Raw genomic sequence first — 21,639 nt, forward strand, 5'->3', positions numbered from 1 at the left:
TCACCACTCCACTTATGCATTTGGTCCAGCACTGTTACTCTGGGCGTGTATCCCGGTACAACCCCTTTAATGAAGTACTAACCAACCAGCAAGTAACACAAATCTGGGAAGCTGCTCCTTAGTGCTCACCTCATTCCACTCAGGTTCTGTAGTGTCCCGAAACACTCTGGTTTTAGCTTTACTGACAAAATATCCAAATGAGTCCACTTCTAGAGTGCAGTACAAATCTGACAAGACAAGAAATGAACAATCAGCAGAATTCTGACATGAACCAAATCTACATTACAAATTCGTAAAAGCTATAAACCGCGTCCCCAAAGATGTCACAAATATGTGCGGTCTTAAGGGACATTTACACGCAAAGATAATCTTTCAAACGACTGAAAGTGATAGCGATCTTTTTGCATAGCGTTAATGGCCACTGATGGCCATTAACACTTTCTTATTTTCATTTGCATGTAAATGGGCCTCCAGGAGCTGTTTGCAGAGCCCAGCATGTGATTAATCACACGCACAGCTGTGTGCGTAGCTGCATTGTTCTCGTCATGGGTGTCGGCAGAATACAATGTTAACTGCCAACTCCCCGTGGAGATAACAGCTTGCAGTCTATTGGAGATAAATGCAGACTGCTTTATCTCCAGTAGATGAACGATGGATTTTAGGTTCGCCTTAAAATCATTGTTCAAACGAAAACTTAATGTCCGCGTTTACATGTAATGATTATCGCTCAAATTCGGTCGTTTGAACAGAGATGTTGTCTTAGGCTACTTTCACATGTAGAAGAATATTTTATTGCAACAATCCGCACATCAACATTTTCGAATCTGCATGTTAGACGTACGGATTTTGATGCAGATTTTTCCACATTGCAAGATATTCTGGTGATAGTAACCTGTTTTGGGCTGCTTTGCAGTCATTTATAAAATCCCAGAGGACCTGTACAGTCCTTGACATGCTTCATTTAGCAAATATTTAGTTCCTCATAAAATAATGATATAACACTGCCTTCGGACTCTCCTTGGATGTGTGTGAGTAAACTGACAAATGAGAGTCATCATTCCCCTTGTCAATTGTGTGTGCGTCAACAATCAATGACTTCATCTGATCAGGGCTGGCAGTGTCCGACTGAGTAAAGAAATACACTATACACATTTCCAGGAGGAGTGACAGAGGAACACTACAATGCAGAGTTGTAAATCGAAGCAACCCTCTGGTTTAGGAACAAAATTCTGTCTTGGGGCTTAAGTGGGAAAAGTTCTATACTAGATTTCCAACTTTTTTGTCTACCCTCAAACTGATCGACCAATTACGGATCCTATTTCCAGCTACCCAAGATGACCAACACAATCTTCAGACTACCTAATCCCCACAGTGCACTAGCATTAGACTACCTGCTGTCTGATTGGTCAGCTCTGCTCATGGGATCAGCACTGGCCAATCCAAGAGCGCACAGTGTGAATAGCTGCAAAATCAAAATTTTGGCCCAAAACCGGCCTCTTCCTGCCTTGGTAGAGAATTTAGATTTTTTTTATTTTAGGCAATGTCTGCGATTATGTGAGGAATGGAGAGATGTAATAATATAATAATAATCTTTATTTGTATAGCGCCAACTTATTCCGCAGTTCTTTAAAGAGTACCTGCTCTTTCATGCTGAGCACTCGTGCTCCATCAGTCATTATCAGCTCCTCCCGGCAGTTGAATACAGCCCCATATAGTGAGATCTAATCGCTATATGGGACCATCTTCCTCTGCAAAAGGAGCTGAAAACGGTTAACGGAGCAGGGGCACTTCAGCGTGAAAGTGTCTCCCAGTCCTGGACAAGAAAAAAAAATGGCTGCACCGCTTCTCTGACTATATGATGCACATTGTGCATTAGTATGTATTGGTACTCTAATACTCCGCATGCTTATGTGACCGGCCATGGACAGAACTGGCCACCATAAAAGCTGGTGTAGTTGTCTTAGACGAAAGATGCATAGTAATGCATAGTGTACATCAGGTAGTCAGGGAAGCAATGTGGCCATCTTTGTTTTCCAGGACTGGAGAGTTGCTTTAAAGGGCATTTTTTGCCACTACCCCAAAACATTTTCTATCAGCAGGGTCCTGCTTAAAAAAAAAAAAAAAAAAAAAAAAAAAAAAAAAGAGCATACTCGCCCCTCCTCAGATGCCTGGTACATAGCCGAGCTGCTCTGACTGCCCAGTGCCAGTTTCCGGCTGTAGGGTGTGGCGGAAATCAGGTGACTGCTTTGGCCAATCAGAGCCTACAGCATTACCGTTCGAACTCCTGGCATCAGTAATCACATCCTGGGCGCCATGATGCCAGGAGTTTGGGATCATGAGACTATTGGCTGCAGCGGTCACCTAACTTTACGTGGGGCTGGATATTAGAAAATGTTTTTGAGTAGTGACTAAAACCCCTTACAAATAATGGAGCAGCGTTGAATTGTTGAGAACTTGGCGACATTGTATTAGGTGTAGAGATGAGCGAACCTACTCGGACACGCCCCTTTTTCGCCCGAGCGCCGCGATTTTCGAGTACTTCCGTACTTGGGTGAAAAGATTCGGGGGGCGCCGTGGGTGAGTGGGGGGTTGCAGCGGGGAGTGGGGGGGGAGAGGGAGAGAGCGCTCCCCCCTGTTCCCCGCTGCTACCCCCGCTCCGCCACGCCTCCCACCGAATCTTTTCACCTGAGTACTCGAAAATCGTGGCGCTCGATCGAGTAGTTACTCGAAACGAGTATATTCGCTCATCTCTAATTAGGTTATATGATAAAGAGCAGATTCCGAATACAGAATTATAACTCGGCGCATCCATCTGATCTGGAAATGAAGTGCAACCTAATTGAAGAACAGAGTTAACCCTCAATTAAATTTGTGAACGATAAAATGGCAGCGTATAGGCCGAGTTTTCAAGGGAATGTCAAGTTAGATCGCCTTTGGATATGGAGATCAAGTTGCAGGGTGAAGCCTTGGTATTATACATCAAAGTTCGGCTCCCAGAAATAGCATGGCAATGAATTGAGGGCAACTAGACGGAACGAGATTCAGACCTTTCTACTGAACTCCAGCAAGTGATTCATCATTGGAAGACCTGATAAATATTAAGCGTGACCCTGTCACACTTGCAGGATCCAGTTAGCCCGCACATGAAAGGAGCCGGGGCTTAAAATGTCAGCTTCACTTAGCTGCCTTACATCAAAAGCTACTTTACAACACGGGAGTTCAGGGCAATGCCTAATCTACTAAGACGTATCTTGCCAGATATCCCCAATCCTTGGTAGGAAAAATATGCCATATTTAACTGTGTTACATTTAGACTGGATTGTACTATAAAACCCATGAAGACCACTTCTAGTGTTACACTTTTAGCCATAGGTCGCTATATTCACCCTTAAAGGGTTAAGCCCCACAAAGACGATACGCCTCGGATTTTCTGCTGCACTATTGCAAAAAAACTCTGCTGCTACCGTCAACGCTGAAAGTGCAAGAGATTGTCCAATATCTTATGTACGGGCTGCAAATACACAGGGGGTCAAAGCGGAATCAGTTGCCCAACACTTAGAACTGCAGCCACGGCTCTCATTAACCCTTTGCAATCCAATTTTAGATTCAGGGTTTCCTAGGGGGGGCTTTCTCTTTCTGCCGTTATACAATGGCGCCATCTGCTGGATAGAGTCAGCACATGCGGTATTGGAAATGCTGGAGAGCCCCCCCGACAACAGAGCGACCAGTAATCTACAGTAAGAATACCCTGCCGGACGTCTTCTGACATCGGAGCTGTACAGCCTTCAATCAGAATGTCTTTAGACGTCAGACAGTGGATTGGAAAGGGTTAAACTCAATGACCGTGCTTCTGCTCTGACTCCATGTGTATGGCGGAGCAAACAGCGGGAGCCTGGTCAGCTGATCAACCGGAGACCCCCGGCCGGTGGACCCCAGGCGGTCAACTATTAATGACTTATCCTATATATTTAAAAAAAATATTAAAAATTATTAAATTTGAAAGTCTCCTAAATTAATTAGAAACACGCAAATTTTTTCAAATGTGCTTCCAAAGTAAACAAGTGGTAATCTAAATCTGACGCAAATTAGTTCAATACGTACATACATGTGTGACGCACTGCAGTTGGAAACATTGCGATTCTTTTTACACGTTCCTTAATTTTAGTGTTTTTTTGTAACGGTATCCGTCTACTTTTAGCACCTAAATACATTACAGTAGGTGACATAAAAACAAGGTCAGAATACCTGGGATGCGCAAAACCTTTACGGAGTCGGGGCTCATTCACATAAGTGTAAATCTGCTGCGTTTTAAGTGCGTAATATGCGGTGAACAGAGCCCATTTTGTGCATTGTATTGATGCGCTTAAAAAAAAAATGCTGATCGATTGAAATATGCAGAAAATAGGTGTTTTCCGGCTCGTAAATATGTAGAGTATTTACATGACCGAAACCGCCTCCATCCGTGTGAATAAGCGTTTGCCCTCTATTAATGTGACATATACCAGATTTCCAAATTCGGCTTGGCCATTATGGCACAAACAGGCTTTTTCTTAAAGGGGCTAAACACTTATCAGCCCCAGGGTAAACCTTAACAAGTCTCGGAAAGTCGCTTTAAATCCACAGTAATGACTAAACGGTTTCTAAAAAACCGACTAAAATACCATAAAGGGTTAAGTGTGTTCTGTGAAAAACGAGCACAATGTACAGAGTGAGGGGAGCGAGAAGAAACGACGCTTAATTCATCTGTGACTTGACATTGTGCTAAACAATATATCTCCCCGTGCCGCGTGTTCTCAGGCAGCAGTAATTAATACAAAGACGCTAATGACTTAAGGGGCCACCTCCATCGCCTATAGAAGAGGAATTTAACCTGTCTTTCTAATAATACTCGTCACCCCAGGGAAGCGGGCGGATGGCGGAGCGCTAGCAGGAATCACACAATGCAGCATACAGAACATTACCCCGCAGGAGAGAACTGCTCTGCTCCAGGTAAGTCCCACCTGTCCCATACAGCTGCACATATACGAAGTGCGGCAGCAGTCACATGTGGGCAGTATACGGAAGGTTATTAATAGGAATACACTATTAGCGATGCTCATTTGTGAAAGGTATTTTTTTGGGACCCCAAGTCCTTGATTTCTGGTGAGGGGTTCTGTCTCACCGAAAACGACATCCGGTTGGAGCCATAGGCTTTACTAGTGAAAAGGAGATCAATAAGGTCTCCGTTTGACCAAGTATCTGTTCCTTTGCTGCATTTGGGCAGAGTAATGCCAAAGAACATGCTGGCTAGGCACAATCAAGGTTGGCACGAACATGACTATGGAAAATCTGAAGGAAGCCGCCAAAGACAGGGAAGCATGGCGTACGCTGATCCACAAGGTGACCCGAAAGTCGGCAACGACTAAACGGATAAATCATCATCATCATCAATGGAATGAAAGCATATGGCTCCCCCCTACAGGGTTTTTGCCGTTTTTGACAATCTAAGTGGAATCCTGGGATGGAAACCAGGGACACAGTGTAAAAAGTGGTGTGAACACCCCCTTATATGGCCACATAAGACAATATAGGATTAGAAAAGAGGAAATACATGTTCCGAGTTATTTTGTATTGTTCTTTCTAGATTTTTTTACCCTTGTATGATTGCGTTCAGGTGACATTCTGCAATAATGGTATTCCCACTTTCAAAAAATCGTAAGACTATTCTGGTGACCCAGCGACATGAGGGCTTGTTTTCTGCTGGATGACTTGTATTTTTATGGCGCCATTAAACATGCCATATAATGTACTAAAAAGCTTGAAAACATAACTGACATGAAATCACAGAATGGTAGAGTTGGAAGGGACCTCCAGGGTCATCGGGTCCAACCCCCTGCTCAGCGCAGGATCACTAAATCATCCCAGACAGAAATGGGGAAATAAGCACAATAACACCATTTTGTTGGGCTTTGTTTTTAAGGCGTTCACGGTGCAGTAAAAATGACCTTTTCATTCTGTGGGCCAATGTGATTATAGTGATACCACATTTATGTAGTTCTACTTAAAAAACAAACAAAAAAAAACAGCTTTTTAATCTCCATTTTTGACCCCAGCAACTTTTCTATTTTTCTGTTCATGGGACTGTATGAGGGCTCGGTTTTTGCAGGTCAACCTGTGTCATTTTGGGGAGCATATAACTTTTTAATTTATTTTTTTCTTGGAGACGGGGTGACCACAAAAAAAAAAAATCAAAAAAAAAAAAAAATCACAATTCTAGTACTGTTTTTTCCCCCTGATTGTGCTTAATATGCAGGATTAGTAATGTGATTTACAACCGATAAAAGGTTATTTTATTTTAAATTCTTATAATAATTGCAGAGTAAGTTGGCTATACAAATAAAGTTTATTATGAAAAAAAAAAACCCTTATTTTACTTTTCTTTGCATTCTTTTTAAGTTCCCATGGGAAGTTGAGCTTTCCTGTATTTCACCAGGCTTCCTATTAAAGATGTGCCACAGGCACGTCTTAATAGGCAAACAATCATGGCAGCCCTGGGGGCCTTCGGAAGGCTCCATGCTGCCATGACACCCAGATGGAACCCCCACGATCTCATCACGGCAGGGCTGTTGGGGACATTTAAATCCCAATCAATCAGGACATTTAAAGGGTATTTAGAGGGTCAACAGCTGCTATCTGAGTTATCTCTGATCGCAGGCGTCAGCTGTCAAAGCAGCCAATACTCAGCATGTATGAAGCAGATGTGGCTCTTGGCCCGCTGCATACACCGTCCATGCTGTGGATGTCTACATACGTCCTAACTGCAGGGGGCTGATACAGTTACAATGTATATAGTCGTATGGGTGTCAGGAAGGAGTTAAGACAGCGCAAGTTACTCTTATGAGGCCTTCGAAGATACATATTCCTTACCATTAGCTAGAAATGTTGCACAGCCTTCCCCTTACTACAAGAACACGTATTCCACATGACGGCAGCGTCGGTGTAAGGAAGCTTTGCAGAGAACCCATATAAACAGATGAGCTCACAGATTTGGACACAAGTACTTACTGGCAGAGTGGTCGAAGCCTTTGGCAGAGTGAACAATCACATGCAGAAAACCATACAGTCCAGAAGATTCATCATCTAGAGAAGACATCAATATGAAAACGGTCAATAGGAGGTCACATAGCCAAGAACACAGCACAAGGAAACCTGCCAGCAGATTCATGCCGGTCCAACCAGGGGCAGCGGGAATGATGGGCTCCCACAGGAACACCAAGGAAACCTGTCAGCAGATCGATGCTGGTCCAACCAGGGGCAGCGGGAAATACTGATGGGCTCCCGCAGGAACACCAAGGAAACCTGTCAGCAGATCCATGCTGGTCCAACCAGGGGCAGCGGGAAATACTGACGGGCTCCAGCAGGAACACCAAGGAAACCTGTCAGCAGATTCATGCTGCTCCAACCAGGGGCAGCGGGAAATACTGACGGGCTCCAGCAGGAACACCAAGGAAACCTGTCAGCAGATCCATGCTGGTCCAACCAGGGGCAGCGGGAAATACTGACGGGCTCCCGCAGGAACACCAAGGAATCCTGTCAGCAGATCCATGCTGGTCCAACCAGGGGCAGCGGGAAATACTGACGGGCTCCAGCAGGAAAACGAAGGAAACCTGTCAGCAGATTCATGCTGTTCCAACCAGGGACAGCGGGAAATACTGATGGGCTCCCGCAGGAACACCAAGGAAACCTGTCAGCAGACTCACGCTGGTCAAACGAGGGGTAGCAGGAAATACTGACAGGCTCCCGCATTACTATCAGGCACTGCGCGGAGCCAGGGATGGCGAAAAGTGTCCGCTAGACTGTTCGCCTCGGGCTTCTTGATTGAAAGTTCTCTCCCTGTATGCCAGGTAGGGGGTACTACTACTGTATGTTTTCCCAAAAATAAGAGCTCCCCCTAAAAATAAGCCCTACCCTGATTTTCAGAAGGGAAAGGGGGCATGAAATTTAAACCCACCCACATGTTGCATGCGTTTTTGTTGCATCTGCACATTTTTTACGTTCACATTGCATTCGTATTCACTGGGTTTTTCATGTGCTCAGAAAAATAATGAAAAAAAGACCAATTTAGGTCACTTTTAACACACACACAAAAAATAGTATTTGCTGTGTTTTTATGCAATCCCATCGACTTTAAATGAGCAATGTTGGTCCGTAAATACAGAAAAAATAGCACTACTGCATATTGGTCGGTGAAAAGGCGCTCAACTGAATACAAATCAATGGAGTTGTACGCTGTCCGTAAATTAGATGAACGTAATATAGAAAAAGAACGTGGGAGAGCTGATGTGAACGAGCTCTTATGGACTGCCAGAATCATTCTAATACAACAGGAGTGGCCAACGTAGCCAATTATTTGGAGGTGTCCAAGACACCAAGACAAGCAACAGCGCCACAGTTGTCTAGAGGTTGTGTCTGGTATTGCAGCTTGGCTCCACTGAACAAATCATTTTAAAGCAAACGACTGTTCGCTCAAATAATTTTTGGTTCCGTGTAAAAGAGCCCTCAGACTGAGCTGCAATACTGCATACAACCTGTGGACAGAGGATACCCTGCCGCTGCAAGAGAGCAGCCATGTTTCACTAAACCCGTAGAACCCCTTCACGTAGCGGTCGTTTCTCCTACAATTTGAAGTGAAACTACTGTATAATTGAGGTTAGCGAGTGGGAGAAGCGCCGTGATTAGACATCCTGTATAACACCCAAGACACTTTTTTTTTTCCTGCTGCCATCTCATGACAGCCATAACTTTTTATTTTTTGAGGGCTCATTTTTTGTGAGACATCCTGAAGCTTTTGAATACATACAACTTTTTGATTGCTTTTTTTCCTTGGAGATGGGGTGACCAAAAAGAAAAAAAAAAAAAAAAGTGCAATTCGGGGTTCTTTAGTTTATTTTTTTTCTGACGAGGTTCACCGTGCTGGGTAAATAATGCATTTATTTCATACATTGTTTTTTTATGGATGCGGTGATACCAAATTTGTATTATTTAGATTCTTTTATTTTAAATATGGCAAAAGTTTTTTTTTTTTAATTAGTAAAACTTTAAAAAAAACTTTCTTTAGCCCCCAGAGGGGACAAGAACTTGCGATGCTTTGATTGCTCCTGCAGTATGATGCAATGCCATAGCATTACATTATACCGCAATCTGACAGGCAATCTATCAAGCCACGCCACAGGCACGGCTTGATAGGCACTCTGCCAAGGCAGCCAGCTGCTATGACAACGGCACGTCAACCCCGCAATCTCATCGGACATCGGTCGGGGCGTTTAAATGCCGCTGTCAGAATTGATAGCGGCATTTACAGGGTTAACAGCTCCGATGAGCAGCACGGCTTATGGGAGCTGTTGCGGGTGTGTGACGGCTATAACAAACAGCCGGCACCCACATTGTATGGAGCAGAATCAACCCGCGATCTGCCTTGAAGCTGCAGGACGTAACCAGATGCCCCTGCAGTGTTACGGGGTTAAATGTCTTTTGTAAGTCAAGGTAGTTCATTTCGGCCATCGTTGGTCTTTCAGGGGAGCCTGGAAAGGGTTTGCGAATGACTGAACAATCGCCTTTTTAACGGAACGGCCGGCAAATGATGAGTGAGGATTTTAGTCCTGTTTACACTGCTTATCGTTTATTTTTGTGCGGTTCAACTCATCTGTGTAAAAGGGCATTAGAACTTTCCAGGCCAGAGTTTACACTTTTATTACTTCTGCACGGTGCGGATTTTGGATGCAGAAATGTTTCTGAAAATCCCATTCACTTCCATGAAAATTATGGAAACAACATAGAACAGACTATCCGTTTTCGTATTCCCGATCACCTGTCCTGGCAATAGGTGGGACCGGCATCTATCAGACATTTATAGCGGATCCTGTGAATATGTCATAAATGTTTGAGATGGGAATACATTCATCACCGTTCTACTCGAGAGAAGTTCTTTATTTTCTAGATAACCATTACCGACTATCCTAAAAACTTGGGAATTGCAAAACCCAACCTTCTGGTGCCACCCAGTGGCGGCATATCTGTACTGCAGCTTACCATCTTTATTGCTGATTATAGGCATGTTGTGAACTGTGCGCAGCTTGAAGCAGGATCCAGTGAGCACCTGGAGCTCCAAGGAACTGAGTGCAAAGGCTTGTAGATCTGCAATAGAAGGGAATAAAGGCTTTTAAAAGTCAGGCAGAATATAATATAAACTTGTGTGTACGATGATCGCTGTATGTATGGAGTAGCGCTGCTTTGAAGTCACATTATGCTCATCCCATCCTTGTGATCTACGTTTTTGCTCTGCAAAAAAAATGGCTACAGCTTTTTCTGTAAACATAGTCATACCGTGTTTCCCCGAAAAGGAGACCCTGTCTTATATTACTTTTTGTCGCAAAAGAGGCACAAGGTCTTTCAGGGATGTCCTATCATACTTACCTATCAGGCGCCATCCAGTTCCTTCACGCTTTTCTCCGGAGCTCTTGCTTCAGTCCTTAGCAGCCGACAGAACATTGCTTCCTGGTAACTGAGTTCCGATTGGTTCTTCGAGTGCTGAATTGATTGGCTGAGCCTCAACACTTGAGAACCAATTACAGCCATGCCATTGAATGGCTGTGATTGGTTCATCGAGCGCTGCATTGATTGGTTCTCGAGCACTGCTGCTGAGCCAATCAGAGCCATCGCTTGCTAGATGTGCGGTTTACGAACTGCTGAGGACTGAAAGATAAAGAGTGCTTGAGCTATGGAGACCAGCGGAAGGCACCCGGACAACGCCTGCTAGGTAAGTATTGCTTTTTTTTATGTTGTGTAGCTAGGACTTCTTTTTGGGGTACAGCCTATATTTCAAGCCCCTCCCCCCCTTCTCCCAAAAATCAGGGTAAGTCCTACTTTTGGGGAAACACGGTATGAAGGCTGATTCGCAGAGTCCATGGCAAATAGAGCACGCCGCGATTTTTCTTGCGCTCCCGGAATACGCAATTTGTATCCGCGAGTGTGAAGGAAAAAAATTGAAACTACAAGACGGTGTTTTGCTGCGGATCCTCTGAGTGGACGCGATCGCAGATTCTGCAATTAGAATCCGTTCCTGTGAGGCTCTGCTTTTAGTAGGGTAAACCAGGAAAAAAAGTGCAACTGTCTTTTTTTTGTTTTTTATGTTCCTGCAGCAGCACAAATGACATAACTATTCTGTGGGTCAGCACACGTGTGGCGATACCAAATGTATGCAGGTTTTATAAGTGTAGTATCAGTTTTAACCCTTTCCTTCAGCACAAGTGTGGCGATACCAAATGTATGCAGGTTTTATAAGTGTAGTATCAGTTTTAAAGAAAACTCTAGTTTGAATTGCTTTCTGTCGCCATATTCTCAGGAGCAACTTTTTTTTTTTAATTTTCCATTTTCTGTTAATGGGGCGGTGTGAGGAAATTTTTTGTAGGGTGACCTGTAGTTATTATTGGTACCATATTGGGGTATAACTTTTTTTTTTTTTTTAGGAGACAGGGTTGCTCAGAAAACACTATTCTGGCACTATATATTTTTCTCTCAAAACAGTCAGCATGTAGGATAACTGATACATTTGAATAGAGCTGACTTCATGGACGCAGCAATACCAAATATGCCTATTTTTATATGAGAAACGGAAAAAGTTTTTGTTTTTTTTAAATACTTTTAATATTTAAAAAAATATATTTTTAAAAACTTTATTCAACTTATTTTTACTTATATTTTTAGTCCCCATAGAGGACTTCAACTTATACTTCTTACACTGTACAGGAAACAAATTAACCCATTAGTGTGCTTTTGAGATGTTAGGGTGCCCACAGAGAGCGATTGTGTGATGGAAAACTTTTTATGTGCTTCACCTGTATTAGCCGCAAAACCGCAGTAACCCGCAGTAACTGGCAGTAAACTGCATGAGGTTTTTGTAGTGTAACAATCATTAGAGAACAATAACTACGTGTTTGACGACTCTTATTAACACTTGAAGGTTTCCAATGATGCGCAGCAGTATGAGACGGCTGGAGAGGCATTAGTCCATCATGTGGGGAATGTTGTCAGTGTAGGATAATGGGAGTCCTTACCTTTCTTCTGAAGCTTCTGAATGGCTTCCCTCCACTCTGACCTTTCATAATCGGAGGACAGCAGGAACAGATAACTCTGTAGAGACAAAGCCATGACAGCGGTAAGACAATACAGGAGTATTTAAGGAAAAACCTGCACAGAATGAATCCTACATAAGACAGTGAGTCTTCCAGCTGGTATACACATCATGCATTGTAATACTCCTGAATAGCAGATTATTCCCCAAGGCCTCATGTCCACGGGGAAAATCAGGCCCGCTGCGGATTCTTCATGCAGAATCCCGCAGCGGGTCCCTCCTTTCCCGCGGACATGAGGCCTAAAAAGAATTACTTACCTGTCCGGACACTGCGGATCTGCCCTCCATCGCGGCCAGATCTTCTTTCTGCAGCCCGGCACACAATTTTTCTTTTCATTTTTTTTTTTAAACTCCTGCTCTCCCGCTATGGAGAGCAGGAATTCAGCTGCGGGTGTGCCGCGGATCCAGACAGCTTCCATAGGCTTCAATAGAAGCCTGCGGGAGACCGGCACTAAAATGGAGCATGCTGCGGGTGTTTTCTGGCACCGTCTGGTGACCCTGTGTAACTGATTTAACTGTATTGCACATGACTGTGTTGCCTCGCCGGCGGTCATGCGCGGTACAGTTTTTTCCACTTTTTTTTGTATTTTCCATATACAATATTGTGTATGGGCTGCAGGTCGGGCGCCCCCATTGACTTCAACGGAGGCAGTCAGCACAGAGTCCGCAGCAAAATAGAGCACTCTGTGATTTTTCTTCTATTCACAGAACACACAATTTGTATCCACGAGTGTGAGGGGAAAATCGAAAGTTCATGCCTCTCAATGCCTGCGCTTTGCCGCTGATCCTCTGCACGGACGGTAATTGCAGGGTCTTACACAGAATTGTGAAATCTGTAATCGCCGTCCACGCGGAGGATCCAGAGCAAAACGCAGGCATTGAAAGGCATGAACTTTCGATTTTTTTCCTTCAAACTCGCGGATACGAATTGCGTATTCTGCGAACGGAAGAAAAATCACAGCATGCTCAATTTTGCAGCAGACTCTGCGCACTCAGCCTTCATTAAAGTCAATGGTGGCGTCCGACTGTACTGTGCATGACCGGCGGCGAACCACCGCAGTATTCCTCATTACCGTTAAATCCAGTATGACCACACCCGCGTGACCTCTCCTTTGAATTCTACATAAAGGTTCCCCATGTGTGTCAGGGATGCTGATTATGAAGTGATCTAATCTGATAGACTGCATGTCATCACCGGTATACACAATCATCACATAGTATCACAGCCAAGATGTCTATAGGTATATAAAATAAATAGAACCGTTTGGAGATATAGGCCTGTGGCATTATGCAGGTTTACAATAGTAAAAATAGTATACTACAATAGTAATTCAGAATTTTTTCATGATAATGTTTAGCTGGAGCCATTTTTAAAAAGGGGTTGCCCACTAGGGGTTGTAAACTAGTGATGCTGCATTTAACTCATTTCTTCAGGAAGCAGACAGCTCCGTTCCCACTGTGGTGGCCAGGCTTGGTACTGCAAGCAGTTCACTTCAGTGAGAACTTTGCCTGTAATACCAAGCCTGGCCACTGCGGTGGGAACGGAGCTGTCTGCTTACTGCAGAAATCAGCTAAGATTTGTCTGCTTCAATAGCCTGGCAGAAATGCTGCCATATAAAATAACTATTTTGTGACTCCTATCTCAATTCCTAGCATACAAAGTTTCCACTAGAATTACACATGGTTGACCTCAGAGTAATGAGGAAGACATCTCAGCCACACTGCAATATGTAACTTTATCGCTGCAGGGCCTTGTACCGCACCTGCATGATGACACAACTTCTGAGGTTGTCATCTAACCTTAACCCTTCCATAACAAAGGGTCCCTGCTGCTTCTGCGTCCCGGTCACATTCTGCAGTTCTGGTATTCCCACTTTCAAAAAATCATAACTTTTTTATTTTTCTGATTACCTATCTGCATGAGGGCTTGTTTTTTGTGGGACGAGTTGTATTTTTCAACAGTTACTAACAGTCTTACCAAATTTATATAGTTTTTTTTATACAGTAATACTTAAATAAATAAGGTATAATTTACCCCCTATTACACGAAGAGGCGCAGGCTTCGTCATGTATTAGGCGCACCCCCAGCAGCTCAGTGCGCCTTAACATTAAACGGTTACCTGGTCCGCCCCAGGCCATACATTTCTGTCATGATTTACACCAGTTTCTGTTGTAAATTCTACATATATTGTCTGTCGGGGGCGCTCCCTTCTAAAAAGCCCAGCTAACTTTTCCCGGAAGTGGTGGAGTCGGTGTAGGAGTCACACATTTTTTGCGCCAAATTTTGCAACTTTTCTTGGCCAGAAAACTGGTGTAAAGCCTTCTTAAATATCCCCTGAATTGCCTTATTTTGCCATTCTTGACCTCCATAACTTTTTTATTTTTCTGCCGATGGGGCTGTGTGAGGGCTTGCTTTTTGCAGGGCGGCCTGTAGTTTGTACGAGTACCATTTTGGGGAACATACCACTTTTTGATAGCTTTTTATTCATATTTCTTGGAGACTGAGTAATCAAAAAAGCACAATCCGGCCATTGCATATTTTTTTTCTGATGGAGTTAAACATACATATAATTAATAATGTGATATCTTAATACATTGGATCTTTACGGATGTAGTGATACCGACTTCTGTTTTATTTTTTTTAGATGCAGCAACTGGGAAAAGGGTTTTCTCTTAACTTATAGTATTTTTTATTTAATCTAAAAAATAAAAATAATAAATGAGATATATATATATATATATACACACACACACACACACATATATACACACACTTTTTTTTTCCTTTCTTATTTCTACAACTTAGAATAGCTTGTTCGCTTATACAGAAAATTGCAATACTATGGTATTGCATTGTACTGTATTCTAATAGGCAAATTATCATGGCAGCCCTAAAGCACCCAGGATGCCATGACACCCGAACAGCTGTGATCCTATTGCACGGGGGCAGTTCGAGACATTTAAATCTCAATCGAGACATTTAAATGCCGCGGTCATGTCTGACAGCGGCATTTAAAGGGTAAACTGCTGACATCAGAGTTTTCTCTGATTGTGACTTTTGCAGGCGGTTGTCAGCTGTCAAGAGACAGCAGATGTCCGCTATGTACGGAGCGGATTTGGCTCCCGAGCCCGCTATATACACAGCATCTGCTGTGGATGGCTATTTACATCCTAACAGCACAAGGTATATCATATGTGTTTCACAAAGTAGTTCGTCTGAAGTGGAGGCTAATGGTTAATATATCCTGTAGATACTTGGTGCATATATCACTTGTTACTAACATGCTTATCAGTCTGAAAAAATGTGCTCAGGGTGAATGCAAGTGTTAAAGAGAAATGTGCCAAAGTGTCAGAAAAGGAAATCGTGATTTATAGTTAATTGCACCCAGTGCGACTTACTGCCACTTTCGCACAGAATAGTGGTAAGATTCTTGTGGGCAACAAAACCTTGCTGCAGATCAGTATATTTGCCCATGGTATGCGCTGCATTAACAGATATGGGGCATGCTCAGTAGAAAAGAAGTACGGATGCACCAGTATACATAAATATGCCCTAATGGGTCTCTACTTTCTAAATGCTGATGGACACAAGTTTGATACCACAGCCCTGATGAGCTGCATGAAATGTTGTGTACAACTTTTTAAACGTGTTCCACTAGCTTGTCTATAGGATGCCCGGTGTGATAACTAGCAACACTGCAATTTACTTTTGTTTGCCTAAAATGATGTTTTTGTACTGAAAAAAAAACACTCTAAATCACTGGACACTAGGGGCCCTTCCTTCTAACTCTACTGCCTGCGGTCAAGTGTGTTACAGGAGAGGGCACTGTGGTAGAACAGAAAGTGCAGGAAAGAGTATGACTCATTGAAATCTATGAGAACAGAGGGGAGGGGGTGGATAACAGATACTTGCAAACAGATGTATGTCCTGCAGGAGCTAATGGAGAGGTATTTGCTGTTATTTATTCACATCTCTTCTGCACACTGTCATATATCATGTGTGTTACAGACAGCAGAATCTGCAGTTCTCTGTGCCCCAGTATATAGAGAACATGGCACAGGAGACAGGCTCTTCCCACCAGTTCTGAGAGACATGAGAATCAGGTGTACATCCCACAGACTAAAATATGGAAAACCGCAGTCTACAAGACAGATATAGGCGTTATTCCTCACATATACACGGGCGCTTATTCTGAAACATTAGGCGATATTAAGCGTTAGTCTCTAGTCACACGAGCTTCCTGGCTTTTATTGGTAATGCAGTCATGACAGATTTGGTGAATCTGTTTTGAAACAGATCTCAATGAGTCTCGATGGGTAGCAGTGAGTTATACTGGATCTGTCAGGTTTATGGTTTTGTGCTGTACACTACTATGCTATTCTTGCAGTCAAAATGCGGCACCCAACAAAAGAGTGACAGTGTAATACATGGGTGCACGTCTTTCCAGTGACTCAGCGGCCCAATAACCCTGGCAATGCTAATCTTTCTAAACTCTCGGTTTCCTAGGAAATAATTCAGGAGTGTTTTTTTTTTTTTTTAGAACTCGAGTTAACTCTTTACTTCTTCTATTATATGAATATACAGATAGCTGTGTGTTACCCATTGGAGGCATCTCTGCACAATTTACCATTGCCCAATCAGAGCTGACAGTACGAGACCATAACAAAAAAAGCCAGCACTTTCAACATATAAACTAAATGCAAAAGGTGGACGTAAGCAGTGACTGCAATAAATACAGTAACCCGTGCCTCAGCACTTGTACACATTTAATATCTGAATAAAATTGTACAACGGTTTACACCAACCACATAAAAATGTACGGTTCTTGATGCACATTTTGATCAAAACATGTGGGCCCATCCGCCACATTCAGGTGAACCTTACTGGATGTCTTCCAACTCTAAAGGACTCCACTATTTGGGCCAAAAGCTTCCAAATGAATAAGAAAAACTGGATATCTGGCTACACACTCTCACCTAAGCACCTGAGACAGATGGAGATTTTTATGTGGTTGGTACTACCTACAATTGTGCAATTTTATTTGGATGTGTAGGATTGCTGAGGCATGTGTTTCTGTTACTGTATTTGTTGCAGCCATGGCTTAGGTGCACCTTCACATTTATTTGTTGAAAGTGCTGACTTTGCTTTTTGTTGTATTCACATTTGTGTAGGAGGGGCTACACTTTTGTTGTGCACGGCATTCACTCATTTGTCCCAGGCACTTCAGTAAGAGTATATAGCCAGGTATCCAGCTTTCTCATTCATTTAAAGGCTTTGGCCCCAAGAGAGTTATCTTTTACAGTTAGAAATCCATCCAGCAAGGTTTGCCTGGAGGTGATGCATGGGCCCACATGTGTTGATCAAAAAAAAACAACAAAAATTTTAGTCTGCATCACATGATACAGATCGCTTATCCCCTATAAGTTTGCATGTTCTCCTGATTTGCTTGCTAGACGGCAGTTCTGATGTAACTGATCTCCAGTGACCAAGGTGCCACTTTAGTAGTACAGCCCCTGTTCTTTCTTGTATATCACCGCTCTTCTTAGTTCTACAACATTCTGTATATTTCTTTCGTTTATTCCGTTTTCTGGAAACCCATTGCTAGCTCAACTTCTCAATACAACAACATGAGGTCTGTAGCTAAAATGAATTCTTTGAAGGTTTGGCTTTAAAGCGATGTGTCCTTGTAATTTGGACTCAAAGGCAAAGAGTGGGTTTAAAGCCAAATCAGTAGAAGTTCTGTGTGGAGCTCATATGGCTCCCACGCATTTGTTCCCTTGGCGTCCTGACTCACTCCTCACATCAGACACAGCAGAATTCCCCTCCTGGCATCATCCTCTCCGTATCTAAATGTTCAAAGTATGCAAATAACCATTGCTGACTTTCCACAATCCCCATGTGGGAAAACCAAAAGCGGATTCCTATTTGTATCTCTCATACAATACTGGCTTCATCTAGCATCTCAGCAGGGCGATACAGCTGCCAGCTACAGGCGAGCCACGATGAAGGATTACCTTGCCATTCTTGTTATGGATTCGGAAAGGAATTGTAGGGGAGAAGAGCAGAAGCCACGATTCATACTCAAACATTTTCTTCTTCAGTCTTTCAATAGCACGACTTGATCCTTTATTTGACTTCTGCAGAAATATATGGGAGGACAACGGTGAGACAAAAGGTTGAGAAGGAAGACGGCAAAGATCAGAGACACTTGTGATGTGTCACGTCAATGCCAGGTAATAATGTTTCATCAGGCACAGACATATACTTTATTACATCCTTTCATATATAGTTTGCATGTCTATAAGGCTAAAGGCCATTATACATATTACAAAGCAACTGTCTGAACCAGCTGATCAACTCTTGCAAATGTATGAGGGTCCCCCGACTTTCCCGAACAAGTAACGTCAGGAAAAAGAATGATTGGGCAGATTGCATTTTGATGCCTGACCCGTTTGTCTACTAGGAGATAAGCTGCTACCAGAACTGTCTAGCTATGGCGTTCTTCACTGTTCCCACGTAGAATACATGACCACTCGGCCAAACCAAGTGTTTTAATAGCAGTCGGCCAAACCAACGTTCAGCCAACAGCTACTAATCCTGAAAAATGGGGTCCCACACCCCCCCTTCTGTCACTGTGGGGATGTTTCTCCCACCTACAGTGACGTGACATTGAACACAGCCATGTCTGCACATGCATGCCTGCCATTCGGTTCATTGGTTGACGGACATGTCTGGGTGCTTGTCATTGGGCTATCCCATAGCAAATCAATGGAGCGTAAGCCTCCTTACTGTGGGTTGCAATATGACACAGTGAGGATGACGAATGACATGGACCCCCTGTTCTCAGGATCGGTGTGGGGACATAGCGGTGAAACTGCCAACGATCAGCAAGTTATACCCTATCCTGTGAATAGAGGATAACTTATGATTCTGGTAGAACCCCTTTAATGTGGGTAGTGCCCGCATCTCTCCCCTCCTTTTTTGCTTTCTTACAGCCAGAGGCAAACTTTGAATTGAAAACTATTCAAATGATGACCAGTGTGGTGGTGTATGGAAACCTTTAGACAAGGCATTCAAAAATACTCTCTTTGGGTTTATAGACATTTTCTTTCCCCTGCTGGTAAGACCCTCTGAACTCCACACACTTACCGTATTTTAACCATTGGGTCTTGTGAAGTTCCCATGGCAGACTATTGTTCTCGCACCTGTAAAGCCCCTCAGACAAAGGTGGGATCATAAGGACAGTGTGGTCATCGATCAACTAACCTTTTCTTTTTGGATCTCACTTTTAAGAACGGATATCTTTGCCTTCATCTCTTCTATCTCATGGTCAGGCGTGGCATGCAGCTGTGGGATGGGCTCCGACTCCTCCACGGAGGGGAACACCAGATCGGCCAGGGGAATGTACCACTTGCAATCATACTGCTGGTGTTTCCTGTGCAAAGAAAAAAAAAAATTATGTTACTCACACAGCAACGAATAAACTTTCCAAAGTTTTTCTCGAGAAGATGAAACTCAAATAGCCTAAAGATAGCAAAATAGAAAACTGCCTCTAAACAAAGAGTGGTAGAGAGTCTGTGCTGAACCAGCGGGAATTGTAGCGGTGAGCAGCGTTTTTGGTTGTTTTTGCAACTTTTTAAAACTAATTTTTACGTGGTACAACTCCCTTATCGCAGTTCTAACACCTAAAAGTGACGAAACAATCAGGTGCAACAAGCGGCTTCCAGTTTCCCCGCTCTAAGTAATGTAACACCACAATTGGCAGATTTCGGAGGAGAAACTTTTAAACATCACCAGCTGTATTTAGTGGCTGCCAGCACATAAAAAAACACAAGTGTTCATTATCACGCCTTTACAAACATGCATATGCCACTGTAGGCTTGGCACAAAAAAAAAAAACATGCAACACTGTTGGGCACAAAGGGCATAAAGTGGTGACTGTGGGAGATAAATTATAACCGCAGTCGTACCTTCTTGACTAATTGTTCTTGGCTGTACAGGGTACGTGGTTGGCAGCAATGGGTAGAATTGTTTTTTCGTGCCTCTTGACATATATGAATGAACACTTAAAAAAGCAGCAAGTGGCAGCTAGACCGGTTGGTCTTGTAAGGAACAAGGTGGTAAACATACAAAAAATATATCAGATGCCGTTGGGTCACGGGGGGCATAATGAAACTGCCACTGAATGACGTGAAACACAATACAGGGTAAGTGCTATGGCCTATAGCGGGACGTCATTCATTGCAAGTACTGTACAGGCCTGCCAAGCAATGCCTTCTGGGAAGAAAACTCATACCGCCAACCCTTCTGTACATTTCACCTACCCAACAGTCGCCTTCTTGAGCTTGGCACAAAGCAAGAGGTCTGTAAACAAGAAAAGATGCCGCAATTTGCGAGAGTTTTCCGAAAGTTCAACCATGAAACCATCTTTCACCAGTTGCCGAGTCTAAAGAATAAAAAAATATAAGGAGAGGAAATTAAGTAATACAACACAAATAGGTTATGGATATATCCATATAACACCGGTAATGCAGTCTCCTTTATGGTATTCTGGATAGCTTGGCAAAGCACATGCATAAAAGTTTTTTACTTTTACTTTACACCCCATATAAAAAAAAATAGCACATATTTTTACCATGTAAATTAATCTGAACCCTTTCCAATCCAATTTCTATCCTTGTTTTCCTAGGGAGCTTACTCTTTTTCTGCCGTTACACAACGGCGCTATCTGCTGGCTAAAGCCAGCACTGCATGAGGTGACATGTTGGATAGGCTCCGACAGCAGAGAGGCTGGCAATATACAGTAAGAGAACCCCGACGGACGTCTTCCAACATCGGAGCTGTACAGCCTTAAATCATAATGTCTTCAGAAGTCAGACAGTGGATTGGAAAGGGTTAAAGCAGACGATGTCTTTATATAAAGCAGCCACCAGCAGGGAATAAAATGAAGGACTGGAAAGAAAAAATTATAGGTTATTGTTTTAATAGGCTGGGGGACGGCATGACACGTTTTCAGACATCGGTGACATTCGTAAGTCCATGGAAGTTATGCTAAATGCAACTCAAAGTATTCCTCTGGACTTTAGCTGGAACGTCATAAAGTTAAAATTTTAAAGTTGAGCCCCTCAACATGTAGCCCAACCCTTACTGTGATTCAACCAAATGCTCCCAAGCATTCATCTAAGAACGCCATTATTGATATTGGGGTGTCCATAGGCAGCTTGTAAGAGGAAAGTGAATAATAAGATCCACACATTATATATACACTTTTTTTTTTTTTAAACAAAAAGATCCCGCCCCAAGTAGGAATTGTCATTTTGCTGCAAAACTCGGCATACGATTACATCTCAGGCAGATATGTAAATGATGAGTCTCCTGAGGCCCTAAAAGTGGTTCCACCCTTGGCCTATAAGAAGGTTCTCGTAGGCCCCTTGTGTGTAGTGACCTCTTCTTCCGCTTGTGTAGAGCT

At 43.1% G+C, this 21,639-nt stretch overlaps 1 protein-coding gene across 3 annotated transcripts in view; it reads right to left on the bottom strand.

The window, feature by feature from the left end:
* ABR (ABR activator of RhoGEF and GTPase) overlaps positions 1 to 21,639 on the bottom strand; it is a 361,360-nt gene that overhangs the window by 65,772 nt on the left and 273,949 nt on the right. For all 3 annotated transcript variants that reach the window (XM_066599543.1, XM_066599544.1, XM_066599545.1), the window contains 7 exons: positions 20,495 to 20,616; positions 19,437 to 19,605; positions 18,185 to 18,307; positions 12,093 to 12,168; positions 10,069 to 10,173; positions 7,045 to 7,119; positions 130 to 227 (listed from right to left, as the gene is read on the bottom strand). In XM_066599543.1, coding sequence (XP_066455640.1) covers positions 130 to 227; positions 7,045 to 7,119; positions 10,069 to 10,173; positions 12,093 to 12,168; positions 18,185 to 18,307; positions 19,437 to 19,605; positions 20,495 to 20,616 — 768 coding nt within the window. The remainder of the gene's footprint in view (positions 1 to 129; positions 228 to 7,044; positions 7,120 to 10,068; positions 10,174 to 12,092; positions 12,169 to 18,184; positions 18,308 to 19,436; positions 19,606 to 20,494; positions 20,617 to 21,639) is intronic.

This window comes from Eleutherodactylus coqui, chromosome 4 (genome assembly GCF_035609145.1).
Source record: "Eleutherodactylus coqui strain aEleCoq1 chromosome 4, aEleCoq1.hap1, whole genome shotgun sequence".
Taxonomy (NCBI): Eukaryota; Metazoa; Chordata; class Amphibia; order Anura; family Eleutherodactylidae; genus Eleutherodactylus; species Eleutherodactylus coqui.